This window comes from Poecilia formosa, unplaced genomic scaffold (genome assembly GCF_000485575.1).
Source record: "Poecilia formosa unplaced genomic scaffold, Poecilia_formosa-5.1.2 Scaffold35, whole genome shotgun sequence".
NCBI lineage: Eukaryota > Metazoa > Chordata > Actinopteri > Cyprinodontiformes > Poeciliidae > Poecilia > Poecilia formosa.
In genome coordinates, this window is record NW_006799974.1 from 2691224 (window position 1) to 2713276 (window position 22053).

At 39.6% G+C, this 22053-nt stretch overlaps 1 protein-coding gene across 3 annotated transcripts in view; it reads left to right on the top strand.

Annotated features, from left to right (window-relative positions):
• tsc22d3 (TSC22 domain family, member 3) overlaps window positions 1–15154 on the top strand; it is a 35559-nt gene extending 20405 nt beyond the window's left edge. Inside the window, exons 1-3 of one of the 3 annotated variants that reach the window (XM_016670595.1) lie at window positions 6381–6629; window positions 12856–12907; window positions 13487–15154. In XM_016670595.1, the coding sequence (XP_016526081.1) occupies window positions 6424–6629; window positions 12856–12907; window positions 13487–13750 (522 nt within the window). In that variant the 5' untranslated portion in view covers window positions 6381–6423 and the 3' untranslated portion in view covers window positions 13751–15154. Of the gene's footprint in view, window positions 1–6380; window positions 6630–12078; window positions 12459–12855; window positions 12908–13486 lie in introns of those variants that run through there. The other 2 variants (XM_007550383.2, XM_007550382.2) reach the window with 2 other exon arrangements.
• Window positions 15155–22053: the final 6899 nt, after the last annotated feature.

Sequence of the window (22053 nt, forward strand, 5' to 3'; positions counted from 1 at the left end):
TATATATATATATATAAACAACACAGTTTGGGAAGAGCTAAAATGTAGCACAAAGTTAAGTTTAGGTACAAAACAACATGGACAGAGAAAAGGCAGACTGGGGTGTTTGCATTTAAATGTGTGTCTGAATTTTGTCTGAATGCATTGTTGATCTTTAGTTTGCATTCCCATGTATTCTTTGCACGCACGCATGTCATTGTGTCGTGATGCACTCTTGTACTTTTTGCCTTCATGCATTGTTGGAAATCTTGCTGACATCCATGCCTAAATGCACAACTTCAATTGCACTGGGCTATGACTGATCGGTGTACCTGCACGAAGTGTGCGTGCAGAACAGATAAAAGAATGTTCCCTGGTTTTAAAAGTGAACTTTGCACCCCTTGTGTACACGGTGGAGGTGCTTCAGCCTGAGCCTAAAATGACCGTGATAGCAGATTTGTTTACCCTCTGTGTGTGTGGGTGTTAAATAAGCCAAGATGCATCTACAGACAGTTTGTCTTGTGTGTTGTAAGCGATTGTGAGGTCAGCAGCGACTTCAAGTGCCAGCATTTCCTGTTTGTTCAATGGAAAAGACGCTTAAAGAATTCCAAGTAAGAAATTACATAATTTCAGCCCTTAGCTAGTTTTAGTCACTAATTTTGCAGCATTTTCACAGTAAAACAGAAAATTCTTCTTCTCAGATCAAGAGTTTTCCATGAACTTAAACTATAATCACAGTTCACAATGGACAAACTGGTTCCACCTCTAATGCTTCCTACAGTAACTGCTAAGTCATATTAGTATTAGAAATGTTAACACATGTGAACAAAAACCTTTGCTTTGTCAGAATGACTCGTAGCTGATTCTGACTTAGGATGCAATTAATACTTGTAAAATGATTCATTCAGTCAGTATGTCAGAGGGTAAAATGTTCAACATCGGGGTTTGATGAGGCAAATCAAAGATAAAGCATGCCAATTAATAATAGATAAATGTAAAAACATTGCATTCACTACTCTGTTCCATTTTTATCATGCAGAAAATGAAAAGAAGAAAATAAACCCCCAGAAATAAAACATTTTTCATTCTCAAATTTAAGACTTTGAGGTGTGCAAGAACTCCGCTCTTTGCTATAATAGGCCATCTTAAACCCAGCACACACTGAACTGCAGAAAAATAAAACATGACAGTGAAAGCACCACACTATATCTTGACTGTCACAACTGTCATACCATTACCGTAGGAAATATCAGACGGTTGGATTTTCTTGCTGCAGGTTCAAGTGTTTCTCAGTCTGATCCTGAAATTGTGCAAATACTAAAATGTGCTTCAAGGATTCATGACATCGACGTGTGCAGGATGTTTGGAGCTGTCAGCTCAATATCATATCAGAAAGGAGGAAATGAATTGATTTATCAATGATCGTGATTAACTGACTCCCAGAGATAAATTCTCTGAAATGTGACTTAAACGAGTTTGTTTTACAACACATACTGTTGTCCATTCATCTAAATTCAAATTTCTCTCGAGAGATTTAAGTAGGTAAACAGGATCTGCTCTAAGACCACCTATCAACCATACTGGTTAGTCGCCGGGTAGGCTTTGTTGAGATAAAGTGAATCGTTCAGTCAGAGGAACAAGCAACAAATATTAGATGCTCATCCAACTCTACTTGCCATGTATGTGCAAAATATGCTCTAATCCAGTTTTGATCAAATATTAATGCTATTAAGAGAATAATTATTTCGTTCCCCCATGAAATCAAAAGTAAGTAAATTTATTTGTAGTCATATTCATGTGATTCAGAAACTGTACCTGCCTGGGTGGGCGGCAGCTGGACACACATTCAGTTTGTCTTTTATAGTAGACAGAGCTGCCTCCAGCTTTCCTCTGCTCTAAATCAACATGTTTCCTTTCAAGAGTCTTCACATCTGTCCCTGTTTGTCTCACGCTGTCCCCTGCCGGTGGGGGACTCTCACCATGCAGACAGGCTGTGGAAATATTGCAGTCATCATGTTCTCTCAGGCCTCAGCTCTGCTCTCGGAGTGAGATTCTCACTGTGCCTTTCTGTTCGGACCTGATCGGCCCGGCGCTGTTTAATAGTTCAACGGTTTTAATCTTTACTTTTTGCTGAAAGAGAGCGTTTCGAGAGGTGCTGAATAGGCTCGGGTCCCCCTTTGTACTCCCTCACAGCAGCACTATGTTATATCAGGTTCCCTTGTGATAGGAAGCAGAAGTGTCTTTTCATGGTGAAAATTTTAAAAGCACCTTTATGGCTTGGCTGAATGTACAGATGTTTATGTGTGTGAACCCTGCTTAGCTTTATTTCTTGGGCTTAGTGCTTCGCTTTAAGCTTAAACATAATTAAGTGGTCACATCTCCCAAAGGAAGCATAAAATGCCATAAATAAATGAAATTTAAATCCCATAACTACATATTAAATATGATTTAAATAAATTAAAAAAAAAGTTTCTACTTTGTATTCAAAATAAGAGACAACTGCACAGACTAACAAAAAGACGACTAAATAAATAAAAAAAAGGTTTGTTTTACCTAAACTCCATTGACTCTCACTGAAATGTTTCTGCAAACAGGTGTGTTGCTGAAAGACTTTCATTACTTTCAGATAATTAATTAGGAAAGAAGATAAGGTTAGACAAAGTCTGACGAGGTTTGTCAATAAGACACAAGCCACGGTGGCATTTGGAGAAGTGAATTTACAGTGTTGGATGGGATTATTGCAGAAACAACATGAGAGTATTGAAGTTGACTTATGATATTTCAAAAATAAGCACCACGTGTGTAAAATAAGGGTATTTGGATTAATACACTAGATTTGCTTTTAATTTTTCTTTCGGTTTTGCACACTCCAAATGTTCATTTCCTAGTTTTTCAGCTTTCTATGATAACATGATATTACCTGATGAGATTGCATCTGACAGCTTTTTAAATGAAAATACTTTCTATACATTCAGTTGATGGATTACGTGCTGACTTGTCATCCTTGTCATAATTTAGAGCTCCAGTTATGTGATCCGAGTTATTGCGGTCTTGTCGGAGATGTATAACACACTTTGAGTTGCTGGCAAAGATCAGTCTGACGTAACATCCTCAGGCTAATATGGGAGAAGCCACGACTAGTCACTGATTCCAGTGAGTTGTCCTACGTATGGTGGAGCTTTTTTGTTGCCAGGTGCATGAAACTAATGAAAACCATCAGACAAACAACCTATTACATCCAATTTTCTCAGTTCATTGTCTTATTGCAGAAATGTGTGACTGTCATCAGAATGACCGCCAGTGACTTAAAATTATCCATGGGAACTTAGTCACAACTCCATCGTCATCTCACAGGTGACAAAGGATTAGCTTCAAGGCTCAGCAGAGGAGCCTGCAGGAGTCTGTGGGAACGACTCGGTGTTTGGATGACACTGACAGTGAGCGTTAGCAGGGTGCCTATCATCCAGTTAAATCCAGATCCTGCTGACAAAGTGGGACGTGCATGAGCAGGCCACGCAGGCATACAAAAGTGCGGCAAGCACCACACATCAGCGTGCACACTGGAAAACAAAAACAGAACTAAGCACATAATCGCACGACAGGGGGCGGCACATCGAGGGCCTGAGTTGCTCCACTGTTGTTCCAGTTGTTGGTGACTTGGGTCACACAGCTGCAAGCTCAGCCAGAAACAAGACAGAGAAAAAAAAATAAGAGATACGATGGGAAAGAAAACTACACGAGAAAAGATATGTAGAAAAATGCACAAAGGAAAGCAAAAAAAAAAACAAAAAAAAAACAAAACAAACTTCTTTCAAAAAGAATATCCCATCAAGAGTTCTTATCTCTTTTTGTTCAACGATATCTTCATTTGGTAAAATATGAATGCAAAAGATTGTGCATGCCCCAGGATTCTTGTTTTCAGAACAAAACATTGCATCTGCCAACCTACCCAGGTTGCTCATCCTAATTACTCTCTGACACTCAACAGATGACATAATTTGCAGTAAAACACATGGTGACTAGGAGCATGCAGAATGTAGCTGACTGGTTTCCTTCTTAATTAGTTTTTGTGCATCATTCAGCTCGAAAGAGCCATTACTCAAATGATGCAGGCTTAAGTAGCTTAAATAAGATGTAGACACCTTCACACCAACTCTGACAGCTGACTTGCGGTGCACACTTAAATATCCGTGGATATTGCTGGGTAATTCTTTACGATGTGACCTAAAAACACCTGACTTCTGTTGAGATGTATCCTGGTGTCTGCTGTTACAAAGTGCCCAAGCTTTGATACTGATCACAGCGACATTTGCCACATTTTCTTTTTGCCCCTCCTTTAGTTCCAGCAAAAGGTCCTTTTTGCTGAAGGCCTAAATTTATGGTACTGTACATGCATTAATGCAGACTTTAATGAAAACTGTTTGTTTATTACGTTTAATTTAGGAGAGACTGTAAATAAACAACTTATACCAACCAGTATATGTTCTTGGATAGACGTATTTCAAGTCCATTTCAAGTTCAGACCTGAATTAAGATGAACAACTATTGGAAATGTGATGAACATAGATAAGGAAATTTACAGAGATGGTCACATGCTGTCCTTCAGTGTGCTTTGAGTGAATATAAGCAAACACTTAAGACAAAAAGTAACTGATGTAAATGACACATCCATCCAAGGCATACATGTCCAGGAGAAGAATAGAAGAATCTCTCTCCTTCTCCCCTCACCTCTTTCTTTCTCCCCCTGGTGGCAAGTCAGGAGTTGTAGTAAGGAGCGTTGCCATGGCGAATGGCGGGCATTGGTCAGTGTTACAAATGTGGGATTTATTTGCAATGTGGACACGGAGTGAAGTGGGTCTGCTCTGCTCTGACTATTGGGGAAGGTATAGTATTGAACGAATGACTGTGTCAGACTGGTTCCATTACCTTCGGAAGCAGGAGAAGCTAATGGCGGTTAATGGCTCACTGGCCCAAGTACTCAGGACACTCAGGCTTCCTGCCGCTAAGCTGCAGATCGTTGTCATAATAAAAGTCTTAAACAACACAGAAGAAGAGTCGCTAGATCTACCACTAGTTATTCTTTTGGGGAAAAATAGTCTGAAAATTGATAAATATAGGACAAATAGGTTAAGATGACAACAACTTCTTTTGTCGCCATTACACCCCCACTCACCTCTTCCGCTCATCTCCACGCTTGACGGTGTCTCTTGGCTCCGCCCACTTTGCTGTAATTTTCCAAACTCTACCAGGTCGAGGTTTAGCGGTCAGAGGGGGGGTTAGTTACACTTTTAAAAACTAGACTCAATACAATACAGTTTGATATAGTAAATACTAACTTGAGTTCAGTATGATGGCAACTCTACAAGAACTGGTTGAACTAAGTGACTGTGAAACTCAGCAAGTACAAGGAAATAAAAAAATATTACTCTGCTTTCATATGGCAGTGAAGCTTAAGCGTCAATGAAACAAAAGTGTTTGTTTAGTGCTACTGATCTTTTTTGTAATTGTAAATTACCTCGAATTTTATAATGAATAGTTTAAAAGATTATTACAGGATGCTTCTAGAAATCTGACAGATGCTCCACGGAATGGAAAATCCAGTTTTACATTACATGACTACCTTTAACACCAGACTTATCTGCACTACAGTTGGGATGTCAAATGTCACAACATTCTTGCCAGCAGACAGGATTAAGCTTAAAATGAGATGTGAGATATTTATGCAAAGCTGTCAAACTGGAAAGGGGCGTACAATTTGTCATATCAAGACTGGCTTAGTAATGCTGCTTAGAGCTCTTTTTCCATAGCAGTGACTCTCCAAACAAGTATATCCCTGAAGACAAAAGAGGATTTATGCATTGGGCAAGCCCAGAACTTTGAAGGATTTCCTTAACACCACATACATAATGTAAAATGTTACATAACAGTCAATTAGTGTCATTAATCTGTCTTAGCTTGCTTTTGCTTGCAAACAAATTTCGATATGTCAGCTGTTGTTTGACCAATTTCAGTTTCCCAGAAGGTTCCTGGTAAGCTTGCGATATTTACATGGACTTTGAGCGAGCTTTAATACTACTGCTAAAATACAGTAAAGAGAACGGCATGGCAATTCGTTTCTGAAGTTGCAATTTGAGAAAGTATCTTCTTTTGTCTGCCTGAGAGAGATACTCAGGCATTGCATACATGAAGCAACTGGCCCCAATTCAAAGAACTGTCACCCTCGCTGGGTGTCTAGGACTATTGTATTCCACTAGACTGGAGTCACATCATACAAGTATCAGTCTGAGCATGGCACTTAGAGCCATGGCTGCAGAGCCAGAGGTATCGTCATTGCTCAATTGCTTCTTTGTGCCCTGAGGAAACAGTTGCTGGGTACAAACACCCACAGAACAGTGTGAAAACGACCAAGAGCCTCTCACAGCCCTGACAGTCACTAACACCACGATGGGACAGTCCCAGACGTGTCCCACTGGAGTTGCCTCTTCTGAGGCAAGGCCACCTTCTCCTAGGATTGTGACTCCTCTTCAGGTGATCGAGCCACCTCAGAGATTCTTTTATTATCATCCACATTTCCCTTTCAGCTTTCCAGACAGAACTGTGAGCTACTCTCCCCCATACTCACCGAGTCTCTTCAAGAGGCCGGATCGCCGGTAAGTGAGGACAGCAGAGGAGGGGAAAGTAATTTGTCTTGTTTCGAGCAGGACATTTGGCATGATGGTGCCATGAGAGCGACAGTGACAAAGACAGATTAGCACATGAATGGAGCGGAAGATATGTAATTTGTCAGCGACTGAGAGATCTTGAGTTGTGGGTGGATATTTTCTGTCTTTCTTTTTTACTAAAACAACATAGATTTTATTCCAGTTAAACAGCAGAAATAAATAACTTAGAATTCTTTATACTAGGGAAGATTGCACTGTACATGTACCTTATCTGTATATTAGGTGTCAATATAATTATTTAACTATCTTGCATTAAAGCTCTGTAAGCCTCTTGGTAACAGTTGTTTAATGCAACATAAAAGTTACAGAGCTGGGAAGATAGTCAAGTCATTAAGCAACTGCCAAAACAGCAGATGCCAGGCAGGAGTAACTTTTTCAATAACACCTTGTTGTTAAGAAGGAAATAATAGATTACCATTTTTTCCAATTGCTGGATAATCTACTTATTTTCTGGGGTCTATGTTCTTTTTGAACCCCAACCAGAAAGATATTAACACTTTTTAATTAAATGTTTTTCGCAAGTCATATTGCTACTGCAATGCTATCCAGTATTATCACATATCAAATGTTTTCCTAATATCATGCAGCCCTAATATCATGCACATTGTCGTACCCTGATACAACATTAGATACCTGCCTTCTATTTGAATAAGACCAGCTTTGCCCTAGAACTTATAATTTGATCACCTAATAAGCCAAACTGTCGTAGTTTCTTTTAGGGAGAGTCAAAACTGGTTAGCATCGCCGCAACTGAATTTGCGTAAATGTGACTTAGTTGGCTGATCAGTGACTAAATTATAATATGAAATAATTACTAAAAAGAAATAATAACAGAAAGGCAAAAGCAACAAACTGAGTCCGATCACAGCAGAACACTAAATGCCACACTCTTGATTCCAGTACACATGCACTATTCAGAACAGAGGTTTATCAAAAGAAGCACACATAATTCAGAGGTGACAGACTGTGGCATTAAAACAATTCTGCTAAAGTTCCTCACATTTGGTTCCATGTAACATCAATTTTTATATAAGTATAAATAACAATATGACTGCAGCTTTAGTGATGTGTTGCCACACTAATGAATGCTGAACAAAGCTCTTATTAATTTCTAAAAGTGTGCTGCATTAATAAAACAAATGTGCACATTTTCCTGTTTATCTATGTAACATTAGTAGCAAAGGACACTGAACTCCTATGCCAGTCCTGTCATGTTAAATCTCATCAGATATTCTGTATCTTCTGCGCAACATTTTGCTAGAGAGGATATTTCCGAAGAAATGACAGATATTGACAGTTTGCTAAATTTAATAATACATCTCATTAGAAATGTTAAAATTGCAAACCTTCTTGTTATTTGTTGCTCAGGAGACTGAAGGAGACGTGGTAATGACTGCCTGTGGGTGTGCTGGTTTATGGAGACCATTTAGTATTCAGTGTTTGTAGCTAGTGTTGTTGCCCACATGGACAGCTTCCTTTGAGATCGGCTTCCTTTGAGATAGCCTCTGGCTGCAGCCTGTGGCGATTATCCACATTGTTGGACCACACTTTCACTACGGCATACATTACAAACTTATGGAAAACGAGAGGAAGATGACCAGAAAAACAAGCTCAAAACAATGTGCCTGTTTTTGTTTATTTGCTTACATCTTCTGTTGACTTAACAGTTTGCGTTTCTGGCAGTTACTGATGCGTACATCTTGAAACTGGTGTGTCAAAACTCAGAAATGTTGCTTGTGGCAAGAGCTTAACAGTTGGCAGCATTACTCGCCCTCTTTCTTCTTCGGCCTTTATTGCATATGAACAATATTTTATAACATGTTTGGCTTTGGAACTCTGGACATCTGATGGAAACCGTGGTCTGGCTGTAATGTGACTCACTGAATGATACTGGCATGCATCAAATGTGATCAGGCACCAATAGTTTATCAGAAATTTATCAGCTAAGAAGGAACAAAATTATGTCTATGTGGCACATAAAACTGTTTAGAAACAGGCTGCTGGCAAGCTAAATGAAGTTGTTTATGCAGTGAAAAACATATTGTTGTCAAGATTTGTTTCACTATTTTTCTGAAACTTAGAGTGAAAGGAGGCAAAGCAAAAAAATAAGTCTATGCATTCATCTTTTTGATCACCAAAGTACATATAAGAAATGTTTTGAAGACTGAATTTCAGCCTAGCTAGAAGTGCGACTCCTGCCAAAAAGAATTTCTACACACATTCATGCCGTTCACATTTTTCATAATTTTATCATCTTACAACCACACACTTGAATTAAACATATTTGTTTTTTTCCCAAAACAAAGTAGATCACAATCCTGAAGTACAAGTGACATAAATTATTAAATATGTTTTTCACAAATAATAATCTGAAAAGTGTTCTGTGCATTCCTTTTCATTACTTTCATTGTGTTCCAGTTAAATAAAATCTAGTGCAGTCAGCCGCTTTACAAGGTCATCCAAGTAGTAATAGAATCAATGTGTTTGTAGATTTTTCTTGGCAGAAATACAGCTGTTCCGTGAAGGCCACACAGGTGTTTTTGCAATGTCAGTGACCAAACAACGTCAGAAAAAACAAGGAGCACAGCAAACTAGCATGGGAGTTGAAGAGAGGAGAGTATTAATCAGAGAAGCAACAAGGAGGTCCACAATAATTCTGGAGGAGTAGCAGAAATCTGTTGCTCAGATGGCAGAATTTAGTGATATGTCATCCAATAGTTGCATAATTTGACAATCTGTCCGTTGTGGAACAGTGTTAAAGTTTGCAGTTGTCTACAAAGTAGAACTCAATCTCAAGTTAGTGCTTGTGCTTCTGGCCAATCACAGTTTGTAATGATAAAATGATAAACATTTTAAATAAGGTGGATTGAGAAGACCAAAACTTGCCAGAAAGTATGCAAAATGTTGTGTGTGCTTGAAAAAAAAAAAAAAAAAAAAAAAAAACACACACCTGAACACACCGACCTTGTTATCTATGGTAGTGGCAGCAGCATCAAACTATGGTGATAATTGTCTTCAACAGGACAGGGAAACTGTTCAGAGTAGATGGGAAGATAAATGGAGTTAAACATACAGACAGGATTACATGTGATGAGGATTTTGGACAAAACATAGTTATGCCCTAAAATGGCCCAGTCAAAGTCCAGACCTTGAATAAGTTTGAAGTATTTTGAAAAGAGAACGGCACAAAGATGTGTGCTTCTTGTTGTGTAGAGTTCCTGCAGCTGTAATTTGAGCCAAAATATTGATTCGGGAGGCGGAATAAATAAAACAACACATCTTTCGGAATTGTTTTTGCTGACAAAATTTAAAAACAAAGTTTTTTTTCTTTCCATTCTTTACCTATAAGTTAAAAGGGTATACATATTTCTGTAAATGTAGTCATTTTCCTCTGACTGTATGGGCTTTACTACTGATTAATTTAACAAAATATCAAATAATTGTATTACAAAGTACCCGATTATATTCGATTGGATATGAAAGAGTAAAAATGAAAGGCTCTCAGAGTTCAGAGGAAAAATTCCACGGAAGTTACTGAATAACTTCAAATGTTCTTCCTTGTGTAGTAGAACAAAATGTTTTGCCCAGAGGTGTTCCAAAAAAATATTTCCGGCTCATAATTGATACAGTATCACTAAAGTACACCAACAAAAGCGTACACAGCTGCGTAGTTGTAGGCTATGACATAAAATCTGTTAAACTTTGCAGAGATCATAAACACATTTAACAACACATTCAGGTGTTGCTCAGTGGAAAAAAAAAATATGTTGACATTTCGTGTGCTATATCAGCATGTACTGCTGCCCACAATCTGTTTATTACAGTTTGGAGGAGACTTGGTGCAATTGCGTCACATGTGGTAACAAGTTCAAAATGCTACCAGAAGTGCAGAAGGTCATGCAACAGGGAGCAAGGCTTGTTGAGTGATTATTTATAGTTTGCACCGTTATAGAGGTGATTGTTGCAGACATAATAACCTTTATTTACATCACTAAAATATCCCTGACATTTTTGTTGTGCTCTTTAGAAATATAATTCCAGCAGTGTGACATATAAACATTATAAGGTAAATGTATTAAGAGCTCTAAAAATCGAGGAAAGAAAAACAAGTTGAAACTGGGTGCCAAAGGATGACTGGAAAAAACCCACATGGAAAAAAGAAGGCTGTGTTATGTACATTATAGCGTATAGTGTAACTTACTTTCTCACCACTAGAGGGCGATCGAGTTCAGACTTAAACTGAGGAAATTTACCAAACTATATGGAAAAATACCTAAATAAAGTGTAGGTGTGCACGTGCTTGGATGGTGCAGAACACACCAAAGATCTTTTTGATAAGCAATTTGTAGGTCAAGGCCTGGGGACAACATGTTGTCATTGCTATGCCAAGTTATCACGGAATCACACTGACGACAACAATTTCTGCGCACAGCGAATCAATAACACCGTGACAAGAAGCTCACATGAGCAAATCAGTGGAAATCTAATAAAAATAAAACATAAAAGGATTTCTAACAAATACCCTATTTTATTGTCCAATTCACGTGAGAATCAGATTTCATTAAGACGAATGTGCAGCGCATGGGACATTTGATCAAATCAAGCATTTGTTTACAAAGGCAGCACATTGTTGACGCGTATTCAAAAGTTCATTTTGTTATTTTAGGCTGGTTAGAAGTGGAGCACATCTCGGTCTGTGGGTTAAATGCACGCATCTGCATTTGAAAAAGAACTGAAGTTCAGCAGCCGGGCACTTGGGATGCTGCGTTCAAAGCCTCATGTTAGGAGTCGTTGTCCAGGAGGTTGCTTCGTCTTTCAGTGAAAGCAGTTGCTCTGTGTAAGAACTGAAGTGTTGCATAAAAATATGATAATGCATTGATTACACTTTAAAATCGCAGTGGATTACGCTTGTGTCATTTGGCTCTCAAGAACATCTGAAAAGTTTCTGAGTACAAATAAAGCATACACCGGATATCCACTATCCAATGTGAAAAATGTTTATAAAGTACCTTTCTGTAACACTGAACCATTTCACACTTAATCATGTGTGATCGGTTTGTTCCTGTTCCATTTTAAGCAATCATGAGAAGGAAAATTACTGTGAACAGATCCTCATAAAACAGCTTATATACATATCAAAAGATATCGGGGTGAATTAGACACTTGATGGACCGTACAGAACAAAGTGTACCCTGTTGCATTATGTAAAAGCAGAGGAGGGGGGTGTATTTATCAGAACCCAAAAATATGGCTCATTAGTGATTTCTTTCTTCTGATAGTCCTGGAAGGCAACAGCAGCTCTGCCTCCTCCTTTCCACTCCCTCCAGCCCTAAAGCTCATTTGCATAATTTATGCTTGCGTCACGAAACCAGTCTTACAAATACAGGCTGGGGGCAGAAATAGCAACAGACAGTCGCTCGAACAAACCGGCGAAGCTTGACATATAACCCTGACACAGCACTGAGCTCTAAGGCTTCATAGAGAGCAAGAGGAGTCAGTGCAGCGCTACTTACTCGACGAACCAAACAAACCGAATCCTCCCAACCGGATCCTCACTTATTGACTCACTTCGGTGACCGACCAAGTCGCAATCGTGGCGAGAAGCATCATCCAAACGAGTGTGGTCCTCAACATGAGCACGGAGATGTTCGCTAAGACTCCGATGGAGGTGGCAGTCTACCAGCTTCACAACTTCTCCATCTCTTTCTTCTCCTCGCTGCTCGGAGGAGACGTCGTTTCGGTCAAACTTGACAACAGGTACATTTTGTCGATTGGCGCTTGAATGAAACTGAACCGACGCGAGTTTACTGTAACCCCCGAGCCGCCCGCTGTTACTGTTTACTGTTACAAACTCTCTGAAAGATCAACCTCGCCACTATTTGCGTGTCATCAGCTGGCGCCGATAACGATGCAGTGACTCTTATTAGATTGTACTCGATCTGAAAAGAGTCGCAAACTTGTCCGCGCAGTTCGCGCTTAACAAAAGCCATCTCAGATTACAGCTGGGTGATGATCTCTTTCCCTTTCTGTTCTGGGAGCTTTTTTTTATTTCCCTGTGTCAGAGGTGTGACGTCAGGAAGGAACAGTGCGTGTGAAGTTATCGGTGTGTTTTATGAGCTGTAAATTTACGACTCTCTCTTCTTGTTGTTTGCAGTGCCTCTGGTGCTAGCGTGGTGGCCATTGACAACAAGATCGAGCAGGCCATGGTAAGCAGACAATGAACACCAAACACAATGCTAATGCATGCAGAAAGGTTATACAGGAGACTCATGCATCTTTTAGGACAAACTATAATGGCTGGTCTATACAGGACACAGCATGACAGTGCAATCAGTCTGACCTCGACATAATGTGTGTAAACAGAGAATTCATTCATCACATCATATGGGCTGTTTATCCCTGTAAATAAGCTTGTGACCTTTTTCCTAGAATGATTATTTGGGACATTTAGAATCACTGGCATCTGCAAGAAATAATATCTAAAACTAATTATGGATAAAAGTAGTGGGAATCCCCTGATGTGAGCAACAAGTACAGACATGTTTTTCCTCCGGTCTCGGAGGTGAAGACAAGTCCTGGGAAGAAAAAAAAAACAATACTTAGAAGTGACATGGTTCATAATATGGAAACTTAATTGTAATAATACCCTTCAGAAAAACTGAGGAGAAATTCAACAGACAAACCAAATGCATGCATTAGTTCTGTGATAAACTCATTCGTCTTGCAAGATTTTCTTTTCCATGCCTATTCTGAGTCTGATCCATCTCTTGTTTTTCGAATGACAGGATCTTGTCAAGAACCACTTGATGTACGCGGTGCGTGAGGAGGTGGAAATCCTCAAAGAGCAGATAAAGGAGCTAGCAGAGAAGAACAACCAGCTTGAGAGAGAGAACTACCTGCTTAAGAACCTGGCCAGTCCGGAGCAGCTGGAGAAGTTCCAGTCCCGCATCCCGACAGATGTGCTTTTGGATAATCAGAACGTCCAGGCGACCCCAGTGCCACAGCACCAGCAGCAGAGCTGTAGCCACAGCACTGGCTCTGCTGTATAAGTGGCTCTGCCTTGGGGCGGGCAGAGCCACTTTGTCTTTATAGTCGTGGACCTCGTTTTTGAACGTAAGCGTTACCAAATCGCCGCCACCGAGACCCCTTCGGGACATCGAAGAAGAATCATCGGTGCTGTAAATGATTGATGGGACTCAAATGAACTGTTGATACTGATGAGCACTAAACCAGAACTAGAGACGCTCTAAAACTGGTGCCATGTCAGGCCCATCCTGTGTACCATCCAGCTCTTTGTCGTAGTCTCTCTTCGTAGGCATGAGCGTTAAGCATAGAAAGGGCAGACTAGCCTAGACAGAGGGTGGGGGATTTCCCTCCCTAGCCAAACTCTTCCAGCAAAGCACCGTCCTTTTTTCCTCTCTTGAGGAAGTGGGGGGAGCAAGGAGGTGTTGATTGGGCTTGCCCTGCAGGGGCTAACCTGGAAAGTGCTGGGACTTCGCTCCCTCATAACCCAGAGGAGACCCATCTGAGACGGTCCTTCAAGTCTCAACAAGAACAGCCCCATTGGTGTGGATTCACCTCATCTCAAAATACTTTAATGGACTTCCAACCGCACATTTCAGACACATACAGACTTTTGATCTACCTACAGTGTATTGCTGCCATGTTCCTGTCCATCCTAAGCATAACAAGGAAAATACGCAGGATAAGCTAAGGCTACAAAGGTGGAGCTCAACGCGATGTTCTCCATCCAAGCTGATGAACTGCTGCAGTAAACTAACAGAATACTGTAATATCTCATAAAACATGTAGACTCGTATTGTTTGCTGTCGGGGCTTGCTGCTTATGGGGGTGAAATTAATTCTGCTACATCTTCTGTTTTTGTTAAATTCAGAACAAAAATCAGTTGTTTTGTACAATAAGAGCAGTGTACTAGGCTTTCAGAAGCTGTCTTTGTTACAGGTCCGTCCATATCTTACATTTTGTTTTGTTTAACTACAATGTACAAACAGATGAAATGTCTCTGAGGTAAATATTGTTAGGATGGTTTGCAAGCAGACAGCTGCGTTTCTAGCAGCCTATGCACTCCTTTTGTTTGTAGGTAGTGCCGTCCAGTATATGGTCTCCTTCCTTATTCAGATGGCAACTTGAAAACAATGGCACGACAACAGTGCCTGTGAGCGATGATCGCATTTCTGACAAGACTTTGGTTGTCGTTTTTTTGTTTTTTTCCCAGCTACCAAAGACGTATTTTCATACGACAACAAAAGCTAACCAAATGAGGACCATGTGTAAAACTTCACAGGGAGAAGTCTTCTTCGTAGCTAGTGCTAAATTTTGTTTGTTTTGTAAAAATTACGATTTTGTTGCTATAAAGTATCCCTGAAACAGTTGACCACTGTAATTTTTGGATACAACTGCACAGTTGCAATAAACCGTATGTTTACATAATGTATCATGTTGTTGGTCTTTGGCTCATAATGCTACCATAATGAGATGATGCATTATTTTTTTTTTAACTGCTAACAAATTGTATACAGTTTGTCCTGTCGTCTTCATGAAACCCAAATAGGTGTAAGTTAAGCTTTCACAAGCTAACACTTAAATTTGACCCGTTTTTGCTGGAGGACACTTAATAGGATGAGACATGAAATCCCTCTAATGTTTATCCTGAAGTAAACATTTTAAACATATTTTTAAAATGCTTACAAATTTCTAAACGCATCACAGAAGGAATTTCTTGTGTTAATTTCTTTGGGCCTATTTTAAGTCTTTTACAGCCTCTACCATATTTTTCTCCCAGTCTCCATCCATCTTGCCATCTGCTCTGATTACATCACCTGCCCCTGCTAAGGCAAAGCATGACCACAGCATTATGCTGCTGGACATGGTGTTTTCAGTGTGTTGGCTTTATTCCACACATAGCATGTATGTCAGAAAAGCTCAAATTTAGTCTCGCATTACTAAAGCACCCCTTGTCACACATGTGTCCTAAATGGATTGTGAGCAACCGTGCAGGGAATACTTTTGATTTTCTTTCAACATCTGTGAAAGATTCTTAATTGAGAGTTGTCCCAATATCTGACAAATGCTATAAGGCAACCCTGCTTTAAAATTCTCCACAGCTTTCATCCCAGACATGTCTGCTGTGTTCCTTGTTCGTCTTAATGGTGTTTGTTCTTGAACAAACTGAACGACTGCATTCATGTTGATTTTATATGATATGCAGATAATCTCTATTTATGTGGTTTCAGTGAGTTTCATAACATTTGGGGGTGCCCGATTAAAAAAGACACGCCATCCTTTCCATATTTGAACGATTTGAAAAGAATCAACACAAAGTTTCCTTTGTGTTGATCTTTCACATGTCAAAACAAAACTGTTTCTGACAAAATATGAATACTTTTACCTGACACTGCAGCGCAGTTAGCCACACATGGTTCCTCCTGCAAAAATAAGCAACTTGAGGTCGTCTCATCAGACTTGAAAAAGACACATTTCGTACTCTTAGTCATTGTGTTTAATCGTTATGTAAGTGTTTTCCCCGCCCAAAAGTCAAAAACAGCACAACCACTAATGATAGTGAGGTAATAATGGCTAGTTTGCCTATGGACTGGAATCTGCAGAGGAGGGGAAAAACACTTTGTACTAGTAGCTATTTCCCTTCAGTCGAGCTGGCAGCCTGTGAGTAACCAGATATGTTGTGGCTTCCCTGATGTGAAGACTAGACTCGTATCCATCTACTGCTGAAAACAAGGTGACTTCTGGCCTGAGACTCATCACCGCCGATTAAAATCTGTGGTCTCCTTCAGGTGTTCTGTGACAGAATAACTGCTTGGTTGTGCAGCTGATGGTCCAGATCAATGCATCCTCTGCTTTCAGTCACTTTCTGAATTCCACTAGAGGCAGGATGGGTGTGCAGTTTTAAATGAGGGCTGCATTAATTATTTAACAAAGAGGAAATAGTCAGGCCTTTATTGGCTGTTTCACACAAAATACTTCTGGTCAGTCTATCAGTGAAAGAGGCTTCAGGGTTATTTACAGAAAGCAGTGCTCCAGTTTAATCACACTCATGTTAATAGCAAAAACAGCTTCAACCGCAAAGGAAAAATTCAATCTGGCTCTAGAGCCGGCAAGCCAATAGGCCCAGGAAAAGCCTGAAGACAATTAGGACTGTGGTTTCAGCTATTACTTTGCTTGCTCTGTTGTTCTATTTTAAGACTGGTTCCGAAACAGTGTGTTCCCAATTCATTTTAGTGGCCTTTGATTTGCAACTGATTGATGACAAGTTTCCAGGCATTCTTCATATGTGACATAACACCAAAAAATACAGCCGAGAAAATAGACGTCTCTTAACCATAGCCACATAGCCATGTTTCACAGCCGTTGCAGCTTCTTTGAAAACGCACTGGGTAAATTGTGAGCGTAATTCAGTTTAGCTTCTTAAAACCAGGTCAAAATGGAAGTGCAAAAATACTCTAAAGAAATCAGCCCAAACTTTTTTCCACAATATTCAAAGTTCAGTGGTCCCTTCCAAAATATCAAACGCTTTCTCACACTCATCAACAATCATACCAAGTGCGGTTTAGAACGAGTGTGTCAAACTCATAGCCTGCAGGCCACATCCGGCCACCATAACTATTTCTGTGGCCCTTTAGTTGATAAACCTTACCTTGATAAAACTTCACAACAGTGTGCTTAAATGTTATTTTATCAGTCAAATCAAATCAGTTTTTATAATGTAAAATGACTTCAATGTTAAATGTCAAATTTTTTATAAAGACTGAATGCAGAGAAAGTTACAGTATTTTAGTTATTAGTTAACCTTCTTAATGCATTCTGCCTCAGTCGTTCCTTTGAGGACACTCATGATCTTGATGTGGACAAAATTGAAATTGACTTTGGCACCCCTGGTTTAGAACATCTTGTTGTTGACAGGGCTTTGCGACGTGTGAATAGTTTCCCCTTTTGTCACATTACAATCACAAACGTCAGTGTATTATTTAGATATTCTACACAGGCCATCACAAATTGGCTCATAGTTGTGAAGTGTAAGGTAAAGAATAAAAGTGAGGTATGAAGGCGACAAGTATGTACTGCTGCACATCTGCTGGAAAATGTGTGTTCACCTAAACTGACAGATGATCAGATGATTAGTTGGAATAGAACAACAAAGGTCCAGGGACTCTGAGGAGCTGCAGAGAGCCACAGCTCAGGTGGAAGAATCTATTTACAGAAAAACTACCAGTTTAGTACTTTAAAAGTCTGGGCTTTGTGGGTGGATGATTGGTCAGACAAAAGCCATTATGTGCAAGAAGTTGCTCTGGGCAAATAGCATCAGCCTACATCACAAACCAAAGCATGGCAGTGGCAGCATCATGCATTGGGAGCTCTTTTATCAAGATGGATGAGGCTAAATGGAGGGTAATCCCGGAGGAAAATCTGATACAAGAGAACAAGCACAGGATGGCTGGGATCAAGGCTTAAAAGATTTTGTTTAGAAAAGCAAAAAAAAAAAAAAAAAAAATGGCAACCATTTCTGAAGTGCAGCCAGAAGAAACCCCAAAAGACTTTCCTCTATACCTGCAGCAAAAAGGGAATAGTATAGTGTATAGACTCAAGACGGCTGAATTCAAATAAACAGATGTTTCTGACTGGAATGTGCAAACATGTGGACGAGATCAAGGGCTACGAATACTTTTGGAAGACATCGTATTCTTTTGTTAGTAAGTAAAACTCTCAAGTCAATGCTCTCCTAAAAAAAATGCAGAAACTCAAATCTTCACTTACGGTTCTGTGAGTTTAAGTTTTAGGCCGCATGAAACTAGGCAGCTAAAAGAGGACTTTCTGCTGGATTACTGAAGTTATGCAACGCATACACACGCATACTGAATACACATCAGTTTCAGATGGAAATTTGGGGTTGGTGCAGGGAAAGACTGGCTCTGGCTCCAAGTGGTTGGGTTTGCATGCAGGGGAATCATTTGGTCAGATTGTTTTCCATTCCCAACTTGCGTGCCTTGCTAAAAATGTCAACATAAAGAGTACATTAAGCAACTGCTAAATATTTATTGTTGCACCTTATACAACTGAAAATGTGCAGTGCATTTCTGGCACCGTGAATCAGTAGCTCTAGAAAACGTTTCTCAGAAGAAATTACTGAGCGTAGTTGTGTTATGGTTATGTAATGTGGTTTTTGATCTCCCCCACACTAAAACCTCAAGGATGCAGAAGCTTATACACAGCAAAGCAACTTTATTGATACCTTTTGTCAACGTGGGCGGCATAGCCAATCCTAAAAAACAAGAAAGAAAGAAAAAGATTCTATTCATCCAGATATCTGTTCCAAGTGGTTCTCATTTTATGTAGGTCTAAGAGTCGTAGAAGTTTTTACCCACTTTTAGTTATTTAGGCAATCCTTTCTTGTGTAATTGTGCGTCAGTCACAGTTTCTCATAGAAGAAGAGTTCAACAGTACAAAGTACAACAAGTTGGCTGGTAGCCTTGAATCATGAATATTCAACTCAACCCAGTGAGTTGGGTTGTAAACACGATTAAATGGCATTTAAAGATCACAAATAATGTCTATTTTGAAAACGAGAGGACTATGGGTCGGAGTTTTTTTATTTTTTATTTTTTTTTTTTATTAGATTTCCATAAACAATAACTTCCTCATTACTGTGTATGATCAGAATCCTGAACAGACCTGGAAAGCCTGGATTTAAAAGCCTTAAAGTTCACAGGTTGCCATTCATAGTTATAAAGTATCACTTTTATGCAACAACAAAAATGAAGAAATTTCAAGATGTTTCATTAGACACAAAATACCTCTGAAAGAAATGAATGGCTTCAGTATGAAATCAAAGAAAAGAACTCAAAGTTATCGGTTTTTTTGGATGCTTCATCAGGCACAGTTGACATTCAGCTCATCTGGTTGTGATGATCTGGGGGTGAGGGGCCATTTAATGACTGGGGGGAGACAAAGGAGGATGAGGAGGGAGTGGGACTCCTGCCGCCGCTGGTTGCATCCACGCTGATTCTTAAGGAATTCTGCCAGGTCAGAAAATCTTACTCAAATAGACAAAAGGTCAAGAGCCATCGGTTTTGAATTTACACTGATGCCTCTGTTCCTGGAACAACTGCTCAACAAGACTACACGCATAATTGAAAGCCTCCACTGAGCCCCGCTTCCAAATACGGCACATTTAAGTTCCTGAAAGAAATGGTTACATAACGTGAATTAGATAGGGTAGATATATTTTTCAGATGTGAAAAGTGATGCAATTTTTAAACATGGGAAACTTCTTCTATTTATCCCAACATAATGGCAACATAATAAGGGTTTCAAAAATTAATTCAGTGTATAAAGACCGTGAGGCACGGGTTGTAAAGCATTATAAAACCCCCCTCCCTGCTGTGCTTCCAATATGCGACTGGCAACCATCTTTTAACTGTTGCTTTTGCTTTGAGATAACTAAAGCTGCCAGTGGACTGGAGGTAAGTAACAAGAATGAAATTTGAGAAAGGTTTGCAGTTTGCAAACATGTGGAGAAAAAATTATTTCTATAGGATTAGTGCTAATTAGCACAAGAAATAATGATCATCTTGTTCCCTAAAAATGCATGTGGACAATATTGTCAGAATCCTCGACAAAATGTGCCAAAATAAATCTGGCTTTTACTGCAGTGATATATCTCACAATGTTTTCCTCACTGATTATTTGTAGTCAAATTACAGGTAAGATTTAAGACAAATGAATGTACGTTAAGCACAATGTCACTAGTTCATTTCACAGTCCTGAGTCCTCTCCATTGCTCTTTTCCTTTTAAATTGCAAAATGTAAAATGTTAGAAACGATTGTTTCTTTTAACACGAACATGCAACTGATAAGGCAGGAACATGTGAAAGATGTCTTTAGTAAAGCTTTTTGACACTTATAACCTGTCAAAGCATGAGAGCGTAAGGTGTGACTGATGATGACTTGGATTCAAAAGACAGGAGCGTTATACATAATATCGGGGTCCTGAAGTGACTTATATAACAGCAATTAAGGTATTATCCATTCATCTTGAATTGCTGCTGTGACATGTCAAAATTGTCCTGAGAAAACCTTCATAAGCTCACTGATGAGGAAGTTTAAGATGTCGAAGCAGCAATCCTTCACAGGCTTTCTTTGTGCAGGACTTAAGGTTTTAGTCTAAATCTGGAGGAGCTGGGAAACAAAGCAGTCTATATGGTGAGATGACTGTTCTGTCTGGAAACATTTTTCATGCACCGGGTTTGATTCTTACGCAACAAACCTTGATGAAGCTTGAAAGTCCCTGCAGAAACAATAAGCATCACGCCTTATCGAAGTTACATATTTTTCCCCGCTGCAGAATTTTATGAAGCTGCAAAATTCAGAAAACTGAATTTTGCAGCTTTCATACAAGAAAACTGTTGTTTTCTTGTATGAAAGCAGCAGTTCATACAAGATGTGGCATGGTAATGGTAATTGGCTTTGTACTTGTATAGTGCCTTATCAAGTCCAGAGGACCCCAAAGCACTACAGTTAGAAAACACTACAGTCATTTACCCATTCACACACACATGGTGGTAAGCTACTGGGTAGTAGCCACAGCTGCCCTGGGGCAGTCTGACAGAGGCAAGGCTGCTGTGCACCGGGGCCTCTGACCACCACTAGCAGGCAAAGCAGGTGAAATGTCTTGCCTAAGACACAGGCGGGCAGAGTGGGGATCAAACCAGCAACCCACTGATTGAGGAGTGAACTTCTACCACCATTGGCACCATCTCCAACTGTCTTAAAAGGCTTGCGTGACTTAAGAATGTTTTCCTAGGCACTCTTTAAAAAAAAAAATTAAATAAAATCTGCAGCAAAAACAAAAACATGAGTCACCTCAGGTTACTCAAATATGTGTCAAAACAGGCCTCAGCTACTGTTAAATGTTTTCGCCTGTAATTGGATGTGTGTTGAGTGAGTAGATCTGTGCCAGACAGAAAGAGGTTAAACGGGCTGCACACAACTCCCTGTACAGAGAAAATATGTCTCGTTGTATCTCTGCCGTCTCATCTCTGATGATTTTAACAAGTACAAGTCCTTCATCTGAGACGGAGGCATCTTGCCTGGTAAAAACAAAACCTTGCGTAATGCTGAGTTGGACACCTCTTCACAGAAAAACACTTGCAGGTAGCCTGGTGTGCAGAAGCTACGTCTGTATGTGCAAATCATAACACACAAACAGACGTAGCTATTTTGCTCTTCTTTGTTTTGTATTCCAACAAACAAGCAGACATTGCAATACATATTTGTATGTCTGACTTTAAATTATTTGTTTTGTCAAAATAAATTTATT